This window comes from Enoplosus armatus, chromosome 2, assembly GCF_043641665.1.
Source record: "Enoplosus armatus isolate fEnoArm2 chromosome 2, fEnoArm2.hap1, whole genome shotgun sequence".
NCBI classification, from domain to species: domain Eukaryota; kingdom Metazoa; phylum Chordata; class Actinopteri; order Centrarchiformes; family Enoplosidae; genus Enoplosus; species Enoplosus armatus.
In genome coordinates, this window is record NC_092181.1 from 11,808,020 (window position 1) to 11,819,872 (window position 11,853).

The 11,853-nt window shown below is 41.3% G+C and overlaps 1 protein-coding gene across 2 annotated transcripts; it reads right to left on the reverse strand.

The window, feature by feature from the left end:
• Positions 1 to 150: 150 nt before the first annotated feature.
• slc25a38b (solute carrier family 25 member 38b) lies at positions 151 to 10,438 on the reverse strand. Of its 2 annotated transcripts, XM_070914480.1 has the most exons (8): positions 10,068 to 10,438; positions 9,592 to 9,686; positions 7,410 to 7,534; positions 6,795 to 6,879; positions 6,065 to 6,244; positions 4,777 to 4,945; positions 1,653 to 1,816; positions 151 to 1,524 (listed from the first exon to the last, which is right to left on the reverse strand). In XM_070914480.1, the coding sequence occupies exons 2-8, from the start codon at positions 9,604 to 9,606 to the stop codon at positions 1,402 to 1,404; spliced, it is 861 nt and encodes a 286-aa protein (XP_070770581.1). In that variant the 5' UTR covers positions 9,607 to 9,686; positions 10,068 to 10,438; the 3' UTR covers positions 151 to 1,401. The 2 variants fall into 2 exon arrangements, with proteins under 2 accessions (XP_070770581.1, XP_070770572.1); XM_070914471.1 differs by lacking the exons at positions 9,592 to 9,686; positions 10,068 to 10,438 and adding an exon at positions 8,568 to 8,618.
• Positions 10,439 to 11,853: the final 1,415 nt, after the last annotated feature.

Genomic DNA, 11,853 nt, shown 5'->3' on the forward strand with positions numbered 1-11,853 from the left:
ACTAATGACATCTTCCATTTGGCATTATTTCTATGAACACTATATAATAATTATTTTCAATATATCACCTCTTTTTTTTTTATCAACAATAATAAATAATATTTATAGCAAAGGGCACACTGTACAAGCAACATAAAAATATGGTCTTCATTTGTTACAACCAATAATTCTTTATTTAGTCAAATATTTACAAAGCCAGGAAGAGGCTGGAAAATCTCTGGAAAATGTCTCCAGCACTGATATGGGTTCTTTTATATATGTAATTGCGCAAAGATTAAGCAACGCTTCACTTGCAAGCTTAATGTTCTGGAAATATGCTCACAGGACACTCATTTAATCACAAATTCTCAAATATTTGAAAGATTGCAATTTCACCCTGTCATTAAAATATTTACTTAATGTGGAGGAAAAAAGTCAAATTATAAAAGTGCTTACCTAAACACATAAAGCAGTGCAAACTGCATTGCTGTTTTTGTCTTCAAAATCAAGCATTTCATTTACAAAAATCCACAAAATCCTGACCTGACTAAGATGCCATCACAGGTGTATCTGTACCTGTACATATCTTTCAGCTGTTTCTTAAGCCCAGATGTGACTGGCTATCATTACTTCTTCAAAAAGCACATCTGGTTTCACTATGCAGAATCAAAAAATGCACCACAGTGGTATATTGTACTGTAAATCAGCATAGTTTTGAGCTGTACGGCAACAAAGGCTTTATTGTGATTTTTTTCCCATATTGCAGCGGTGTGAGTACTTTTGATTGTCTGAGCCTGAAACAAATTAAATATCAAAGCCGGCTTATTAATTGGCAAATAAGAAACATTACCCAAAATGCAAGTTTCATAAACATGGCAGGAGCCAGAGCTCCTCTCTCTGCAGTGCTTTGTTTTTGGTTACCTCAGCAGATGTACACTACACCAGCTTGCTGAGTGTCCCGTTTGTCTTGACAGCATTTTAAAATACCTTGTCAACGACACTAACAGGACCTCTGTCAAGAGCTTTTTTTCTAGTGGCAGCCATACCTCAGGGAGTCCAAACATAAATAGTGAGAGGAGGAATAAGTTCACTTCACAGCAGGGAGTGTCACTTCGGTCAAAGATTGACGTAAGAGTGTGTCAGGTGTAACATGACAATCTCGAATTTACACACTTACAGACACAGGCACATAACACTTAAATATCAACAAAAACACACACACACTCAGCATTCCCACTCTCTTTTTTTCCAGACATTTATCCACCTGGTTCCTCTTTTTGAAATCTTGGTAGTCCTGGTTCAACGTCTCTACGAGCTCCGCAGCTGCCTTTTCTTCTTTCACGGGACTTTCAGTGACAAAATACTGTATCATTATCCCCTCATATTTCATCGTGTTTTATTGTGGCTCAACACTGCTGCTCTTCAGGATTTGAGGCCCATTCGAGCCATCAGCTGTTCATAGACAGTCCAAGCCATAGCAGCCATCAGAGTGCGTCGCAGAGACCTGGGTACAGCCCCGCGGAAAAACCCGCTCATGCCATGCTCCTGAGGGAGAGGACAGAGCAGGAAAGTTCAGTATGATATGTCACTAATGCAGAGGCCAAGCTACGTTCTTCATGAAAATGACATGCAGTAAGACAAAAACGGACAGCTGGGATTAAATGAGCACGCACCATGTAAATGTAGCGAATAGCATCTGCTGTGCTCCACTGGGATGGGCTGATTTGAATGTGGGTCTTCACCACGTCTGCAGGCTGTGTGACCAGTGACGCCATGACACCTGCCACCACCCCACAGCTGAAGTTCACCAGTGGGGCGTAGGCCGACGAAGCCACCTCTGGGAGAACAAAAACCAGGTATCAGGAGAAAATAGAAGAGTACACTGATGCTGACCAATGCTGGATTTTTACCAATACCGAAACCAAATTCAAGATTTTTAAATATATAAAATAAAAAACATTTAAAAAATAATTGTGACCAAGACTGAGCAGGACATCTTATCTTTGGCATTTTTGTACTGCAGTTTTTTGTTACTTATTGGGTAACTTAAGCTGAGTGGTATATTTACAATAAGATATTATCGTCCATTGAGTTAAATGAAGAAACACAGGAAAAAGCAGGTGGTGCACAATCTTATATTCTGAACCAAAATGTTTCAACAACAGAGTTATTTATATATACACACATATATTAGGAGTTGGAGATTAACAGATGGTGACACTAATTCTACAGTCGGGTGCCATTTATGTTTTACCTTAAAATAACAGCTTCAAAATCATTTACAGTCATGGAAAAAATTATTAGACCACCCTTGTTTTCTTCAATTACTTGTTCATTTTAATGCCTGGTACCACTAAAGGTATATTACCTGAAGAATACAATGAACACGACAAAAAATGCAGCTGATTACATAATACTTTATGTCCTATTTGACATGCTTAAGCTTAATTGTATTCCCAGGGTATATAAGAGGCCATTTCATGTCATAAGCAGCACTGCACATGCAAAGGCCTGGAGTGGTTTCCTGCTAACATTCAAGCCGTAGCACAACTCAGAAGTTGTCAGCTCTCACATAATGCCTAAAACAAAAGAATTATGTGAAGCCACAAAGGCAGCCATCTTGGCACTGCTGGAAATTGGCATGAGTGAGAGACAGGTAGCCAAAAAACTGAAGATCTCCAAGACAGCCGTTCATTACACCAAGAAAAAACAAGCCGAACATGGTACCACCAAATTGCTAGCTGGTCGAGGCAGGAAACGTCTTTCTACCCCACGAGATGACCGTGCACTCATCCGTTCCTGTGTCAGGAATCGTCGTCAGACCTCCAAGGAGCTTAAAAATGAGTGGGCACTGTCGAAAATTGTGACTTGTTCGGCAAGGACAGTTCGAAACCGACTTCTTGAAGCTGGTCTGAAGTCACACAGGGCACGGAAGAAGCCCTTCATCAACGAAAGGCAGAGGAAGGCCCGGTTACTCTTTGCTAGGGATCACAAGGATTGGACTGTTGATGATTGGGCTAAGGTTCTCTTCAGTGATGAATCCAATTTTGAGTTGATGCCTACTCCAGCCAACTTACTGGTTAGGAGGAAGCCTGGAGAAGCCTACAAACCAGACTGTCTTGCCCCTACAGTAAAACATGGGGGTGGATCAGTGATGATCTGGGGTTGTTTCAGTATGGGTGGAACAGGGCAAATGCAATTGTGTGAAGGGCGAATGAACCAGGTCATGTACAGGGCTACTCTTGAAAACAGTCTTCTTCCATCAGCTGGAAAACTCTTTCCTGCCTCGAATGACTGGATTTTCCAACAAGACAATGCCCCTTGCCACACGGCAAGGTCAGTTAAAGCCTGGATGGAGAACCAGAACATTCGAACCATGCCTTGACCTGCTCAATCACCAGATCTAAATCCAATGGAAAACCTGTGGAAAATCATCAAACTCAAAATGGAGAACCACAAGCCCAAAAACAAAGCAAATTTGTTTGAATTTGTGCAACAGGAATGGGCTGCTGTGACAGCAGAACAATGTCAGAAGCTTGTGGAGAGCATGCCAAGACGCATGGCTGCAGTCATCAAAAACAATGGTTATGCAATCAAGTACTAACTCCTGTGTGTATCATGTGACTAAAACAGACAGAAAAGAAAACATGGACTGCCTAAAAGCACTGTTTTTGGCAGTACAATGCCATAGCTATTGATGTAAGAACTTAAGTGATTTTGGTTATTATCAAGAAAACCATGGAAAATGGCTAGATATCAGCTCTTAAATTAAACTCTTATGAGCTATTTTTGTTGTTATCATTATATTTGTCCAAACAAATGTACCTTTAGTGGTACCAGGCATTAAAATGAACAAGAAATTGAAGAAAACAAGGGTGGTCTAATCATTTTTTCCATGACTGTAGATGGTACCCTGACTTGTAATAGGGAGAATGGAACTGCTTTCATTCCGACTGTGAACCCCGAAGGCCTTGTCTTGCACAATGTAACTTGGCTGAACGGGTATGATCTCTTGCAAGAAGTGCATAATGCTTTACAGCACTACATCACACATTCGTCTAGCTCAGTATTCTCAATACAGAGACAAAGAGACCGAAGAGGACGTAGATGGAGGAAGCTAAGACGAGAAAAAGAGACAGTGACCAAGCAAGAGGCTGGACAAGAGTAACTCTCGGACTGGCTCTTAGTTGTTGGCCAGAGCTTCGTGATGTAACGTGTTGTTGCAGTTGCTTGATGTTTCGCTGTGTTGATCAGCCCACCAAATCCAAATCCTTCAGCTTGTCAACAAATGCACGTGTAATGTTGTCCATGAGGGTGAACTACACTACGAAAACTGTAGGGGCACCAAGTCACATAAAATATCATCTTGCATAATGTTGCAGAGGAAGAGGGCGCAACAAGATGATGTCATTAAAAGAGCACAAGTCAAACCTCAAACAATGGAAAACTGTGTGGAAGACTTGCTGGAAATATTTTATTTATGTCATGTATTTGAGGAACATTACAGCCTCCTTATTTGTCAGATCTGATATTTTCATCTGCAGCAATTATTCATCTCTCCAGTGAGTAATCACCAAGTCTACTCCCATTGTCACATTTTATATCGATACGCTGCCTTTTCTATCTCAGCCAAGCACTTTTGCAATATTTAAACTTTTTTCTTAGAATTTCTGGCATTTCCACTCAGTTTTGTTCGTTTGTTTGTTCGAGGATCACACGCTCATCAGATCTAAAGAAAAAGGCGCTTCACATTTCAATGACCTCCACTTTGATTTGCTGACGCAGTGTGGCTCTTACCTTGAGGCAGCGCCTTCTTGGCCTGGCTGTAGAACATGACATATATACCAGAGAACGGAGCGTCTCGGAGCAGCGTGGCAGTCAGCCCCGAGAACAGAGCCCTGATTCCCTCCGTCTCATACACACTCCTCAGAGCCCCTGCCACACTCACATAGTTGTAACAGCCACTCTGAAACAACATACAAACACGTAAAATTAATATGGAACACGTTAATTTACACTGTTGCTTTTAAATGACACTGGGAGTAATTGCCTAATCACCTGGAAACACTCAGCCGAATACAGTTCTCTTTACAGTGTTAGAGAATGGCTGTGGACTTCCAGCTGTAGATTAGGGTTATTAATTTATGGAAGCTAGGTGGAATGGTCATTCATTAAGTACAATGTCCGTTACTCACAGATACTTCGTGGTTCATTCATTGGTCACTATCTTTGTTATGCTCAGATATAAAGTTATGTCAGCAAATGAACGCTACAACTAATCAGAACTCTTGATTAATGAATAAGATGAAGGTGGACATGTCATGAAAGGACATTCTCAGTCTATGTTGAAAATGTCTGCAAACACAAATAACCTCTTCTGTTTTCTTCTTGCAGCACAAAGTAGTCCTGTGTTTGTCTGTTTCCAGACTTTTTTTTTCCATGTCTAGCTCATTGATGTCCGTTTCCCCAGTTGGAAAAACAACCGACCAATCAGAGCTGTGTAGGCGAGACTAAGAATAGGGAAGTCATCTTCCTGCTCTAGAACCTGATAAATAGCAACACCAAACCGCATGTATTTTAAAATTGTTATCATGAAAATGCTACTTTTGTTCGGGGCCTTTATTTTTGACTAAAAAGAAGGCACCTTACACAAGTCATACTTATTACTACAAAAGCATGAGGTTATGAGGAGTGCCTGAAAGCATAAAATAAGACTCCAACATACTGGTGAGCAAATAGCTCCACAAAAAGTAGCTTCTCGTCATGTGGCTTGAGTGTTCTTAAAGTGCTTTTGTTGGATCAATACATTGAGATTTATTGTTATGTGCTAAAGGTCTATCCAGGGTGAAACTGGCTCATAACAAAATACTAAAAACAGGTTCAAAAATAGATGACAAAGACAGATCATTAATCATTGCCTAAAACTGCACCATTGACTAAATGCAATCACACATTTACAACTGTCTTGAATTGTAAACTGCCCTGTTAATAAGTTAACAACATTAATTGAAACTTGCCTGTGATTAAATCACACAGCACGTCTCAGGTCAGAGGTCTCTCAGTGTGTAAAGAAACTGTTGCTCACCTCAAAGCGTGTCTTGATGACTGTGAACGGCAGCATGGAGACACCGGCTACAGCTCTGGCACCTGCTCCGAGGAGAACTGCCTCGCCAGCGTTGGGTGCCCGGTCCAGGAAGAAGTGCTGCTTCAGGGAGTAGAAGGTGCTGAAGTAGATGCCCACCCCGGGGATGCAGCGCACAAATGACTGCCAGAGAGAAACAGAAGTGCTAAACATTTCTCATATTCAGCTTTTTGCCTGATATGATGGTGTTAAAAGGTGGCATTAGCTATAAACATTGCCAACCAAGAGTGTAAAACACACTTCAACATATTTTGAAACATTTTACAGTCATACTATAATGTCTAAATGTCACAATAGTGTCTCATCTATTTGGTTTTTGTTGTGTTTTGTTTTGTTTGACTTACTAATTAAAGTCAGAGAGATGGCCTAGTCCATGTCAAGACATTGCACTAGATGGATGTTGTTTCTATAAATTCAGAACTCTGACAGAATCATAGTCATGTGCTATTTATAAGGAAAAGCAGACCTAATTTGGCTGTCTGATTCTTACAGCAAGAAAGAGAGGTATCGCTAATGTAAGCTGAAAGACAGAAGGGGTGTATGTGGATTTATGCCAGAGACAGATAAATAACCACCACTGACTACTGACTACATACATACATGTAACAATAGGATTTATAACGGCAAGAATTATTGTGAATGTTGAAAATAATAAACAAGGTCCGTTACTCACTGGTGAAACTCCCTTCCACAGGCTGAAGAAGTTCTCTTTCCTAATAACATTGATGAGAATGGTAAACATCCCCACCTTTGGTGCACTGCAGGATGAAATTGAAGAATGGTTATGGACACATTCAAATGTGCAAACATGTAAAAACATACTGATACTCAAAGACAGAGAACCGTAGAATAATCGACTACAGAAATGATCTTGCGTAAATTGGTACTGAGGCACGGCCTCCACCTGTGGAGCGTTGTTTAAAATAAATATCCACTTTTAGCCATTAACATTTCCTGTTCCTGTCTTCAGGAACCTAGCAGCCTGACAGTATGATTACATGGTGCTGGTGTGACTAATTGCCCTATATGGGTCATAACAACACACACACACACACACACACACACAGCCTGGCAGGCAGTGCCAGGCTGTGTGTGTGTATTGTTTTGTGCCTGGAGAGCATGTTGCTTATCATGATGTGTGTGAGAGTCAGTCAGATGGAGAAAAGATAACATCAGGGGCATGCTGGTGTACATGCGTTTGATTGCATGCAGGTGAAATGTGTAGTGTGTGTGCGTTTGCATGTTTATACACGTGAGATTTGTCTGCGTGTTATGTGTGCACACACACCCTGGCTTGGCATTGTTCTGCAGGGTCTGCAGCCGTGTCTTGATCAGATCCAAAGGCTGGAAGAGCAGCGTAGAGCAGGTGCCGCTCAGAGAGCCACACATAAAGGCTTTGAGAGCCGGGTGAGCCTGAGGACGAGGACAGACAGAGAGAGACAGACAGACAAACAGACAGACAGAGAGAGTGACAACGGAAGGAGTGAGAGACACAGGGACGCAAAGAAAAAGAGGATGTAAGGGAGAGAAGAGACAGGAGAAAGAAATGGCGGACAGAGAGCAAAGAGAGGACAGGGAGAGAGGGAGAAGAGCTTGCATGGAGAGAGGAGAGTGGTGGAGGAAGACAGACAGAGAAAATGGATGAGGCAGAGAGAAACGTAAAGGATTACTCACAGTGTAAATAGCATAACGTGAAAATGTGCCATTCAACATCTTCTCTGCCTTGGTTACCTCTTGTTGAATGCCACAGACCCTCTCGAAAGAGCGGGGAAACGATATCCACACAAATATCACAAATCCTGACACAACAGAAATGTGCCCCAAAATAATGAAACATTACCTCCTCCACAGGGAGTGGGCTTCAATTAGAATATAAAGTATGTGTGTGTGACATTTCCATTAGAAAAAAAACAAGCCTGTAGAACAGAGCAAAGGCCAGGTTCCCACACAGTGGAGATGATGGAGATGTGTGGAGACAACCAACCCACACACACACACACACACACACACACACACACACACACACACACACACACACACACACGGAGACACACACACACACACACACACGGAGACACACGCACAGGGGCTGTTGGGTAGAATTAAACTGAGACTCAACATTATCTGTGCTTACATGCCTCACGGACAAACAGGCAGCGGGGGCATGAGACACAGACATGGACAAACAGATGCTAAATTTAGCTGCATCTGAAGGTAAACAGACAGTTACACAGAAAACAAAAACATGTGGGGAAAAGAAAGTGTTTATCTCAGTGTTTATGAGGCAATAACAATAACTACAATTACAGCAACAAACACAAAATAACATTTCTGCACCGTACATAAGCTGTCAGCCATACACACAACGTTCACTACATACTATATGTAGCTGCTACACACACGTGCCACTTAAATGCATACATTATGCACAAACACACACTCCTACCTTCCCCAGGCTGCCCGGGGCTCGGCTCTGAGAATCCTGTTTTTCTTGCATTTTGCCCTCTTTCACCTCCCTCTCTGTGATGCTGCTCTTACAAACAGCATATTATAAAATAGACCCCCATCTCTCTCACAAACCTTCCTTCCCTCTCTCCCTCCCTCTCTCTCTCCCGCCGACCCACAATGGCTTTCTCCTGCTTCTCGTCCTCCCTCCCCCCAGTTTCACAGCCAAAGCAGAAGCTTAATCCAGCCTTTCGTTTTTCTATGGGCTTCTATCTTTATCTTTTGGAGACACACTCACACATCTGTACCCCCCCCCCCTTCTGTACAGCTCACTGCTAAATTGCATCTTTGTCAAACGGCATGAGTCATGAAGTGGCTGTGTATGTGTGTGTGTGTGTGTGTGTGTGTGTGTCTGTGTTGTGATTTCAGACCCTGGATTTCAGTGCCTGTGTGGCTCGGTCAACAAAAACAGGCTAATCAAGAGAAAAATCAACCCCAGCTTTCCGTAATGCCCTCCACGTCAGCTCTGTCCCACCTTGGTATAGATCAAACAATCGTGAATTTCTTATTTCAAAATAAAGTGCATGGCTTTCTCTTTATCATGGGCAGGAGATCAATCTCTAATGTTAAAGGGATATAGTCAAGAATAATGCATTTATGGCAGTCAATGTTACTCTGGTATCAAATGTCATTAGCAACCAGCTAAAAGACAGCTGAATTTTGATTGGTGATCAGTTTTGCCCACACATAGTTTAACTGCTGTACCATCAAGTTGAACTGGGTTATCTTTTCTATTATTAATGAACCACTGGTAGCCAAATAATCAAAGGTGAAAATGGGTAACTGCAGAATATTATTGTAAGGTCACAACACACACACACACACACACACACACAAACAGTATTACTATGGGTTGGTTTAACACAGGTTTATCAACCGTTTTATTTTATATAGGAAAATATAATTCATATAATTCATCTTCTGACTGACAGATTCAGTCCACAGCAGCCAGCAGGTGCACTCACCGCTGCTAACTCCATCTTTGACCTGGATGCTGAGCCGGAGGAGTCCAGTTTCTCTGCTGCTGCCGTTTTGAAGCTGTTAATTTCAGCCAACGTTACTAGAAATGGGGGAATCAGATGGCAGTCATGAGTCACATTTCAAAACAATAAGGTCGTTTTGCAAAGTCTCTAAGAAGCCGGTGGAAGCAAGCTAGTTTAGCTAGTTAAGCTAGCTGTCACAGTATGCTAAAGTGAAGGTAGTATGACATCAACCTCTCAGGACAGTCTAACACCGACAAGCTGGCTGCTTCCAACTCGGATATAACACAAATTACTTGTTACAACAAATAGCACTAGTTTGAATGCAAACGCCGCAAAACCTGTCAGATATCACAGTCAGTTTGTTTTGGAAAAGATCGCCGAAGTTTCAGTCAGCAAGATACACTACTTAGCACTACAGTCACTGTAGCTTGCTAACTTAGCATGCTAGCTCCTCTTACCTGACTTTGAAGTCTGTTATGGACTGATTGAGGCGATGGTCACCATTGCCAGCTTCAGGAACACCATGTTTTGTATTTATTGTAACAATCTGCGAATATTTTAGTCCAACATTTGCCCTTAACACTTTGATTGTCAGACTGAATACATAACTTTCTGGCCAGGCTCGTCAGATAGCTAACGTTAATGTTAGCTCACTCCAGGAAGTTATTTAACTTTAGTCTCTTCTACAATAATATGTATCACTCTGAATGTCCAGATGTGGATCGTGTCCCAAAAGCTTTTTTTTTTTGTTATAAAGAAAATCTTAACCGCAGTAACAAGTGTCGTGCAACGACGTTGTCGCTACCGTTACTTGCTGTGCTGCTGCGACTGTTAACGTTAGCATCTGGCTAGCAAAGTTCACCTCCAGCGCAGCGTCGCCACACATCACCTCACTGTCACACACTCGTACCAGTAGCACCACAGTATTTCACATTGGTTGGTTTGATCGGTGATCAAAATCCGGTCAGTGTGCTTTATCTGCAATATAAGGCACAATATAATAATATATGTATATCTAGAATATGGAGTTCATATTCTGCTGTTTTAGTTAGAATTTCTTAGAAAACAAGCCAGAATGTGTAGTTCAATGCGTTTCTAATAGTGGCCTCAGGATGGCGCCGTTGTCCCGTGTGTCAGCCCTGAGAGGAAAAGTAGGACCATTTATTTTTATTCATTATGGAGTGTATTGTCTGGCACTGTGTGCAACTATTTATCTTTATTGCTTTAACGGTTTCGATGATGATCTTTAATGATTGGAAACCTGTTTTAACATGTTCAACCCCCCCAAAACAAAAAATAAAAAACTGTCATATGCCTGATTATGAGTCTCTATTAAATAGATAGATAGATTCTGAAATAAGTCACAGTATGAATAAAGAGAGGAAACAAACTATGAAATTGAATGAGTGAGCTCATTTAATTTCTTATTTAAACTCTTTAGGTCTCCATAGGATTTTAAGATGTTTGTCTAAAGCACAACCTAAATATGCGGATCTCCTGGCGTAACGTGGTTTAGTATGCGTTTTAATTATATATCGTTAATCCAAATAAAAGGAGAAACAAAATGATATAGTCCTCCCATCAGTGGGTAATCTGTAGAAGCTTAAATTGGATGGCTGCTGAGACGTGTCCTCTTGAGGCACTATACTGCACAAACTGAGACAAATCCTCTTATCACACTTCAACTTAGTACCGTAACGCTACCAAAAAAAAGCCCTACAAACCAATTCGTTGTCCTGCTCAATGCCTGCATAATTCCTACAGAACTCCTTCACAACTGAAACATATTCCTGGGTATATCTACTGTCCGAGTACCCTATAGTTACTAATACAAACACTTTGCAAAGAAGAATTTAGTTTAACATAAATTAAAGGGTACATAGATGTAAGTGAATACATTTGGAGAGCTGCATTTTGACTGACTGGTCTGAAGTTGCACATTCAACGCAGACTATAAGGTTCATAAGTTTACAGCTCAGAGACACCCATTGTTAATGTGATTCCTGCTGAGAAAACTTCTCGTGGCATTTAGTTTCAGCTCTCCCTCATGTCAGCATCGTTATTTTAAATGTGAAGTTATGAGTTTCCTTAGACATATTTGCAGTACCCCGTAGAGAGAGGACCGCTTGTTTGAACTTGAACGTCACCGTAGTAGTTTTAAAGCCACTATGGGTCGTTCCTCATTTGGGACAATCATTCGTTCAGTGGTTTGAAAAGAAATGTACTAAAAAGACCAACTTTGGA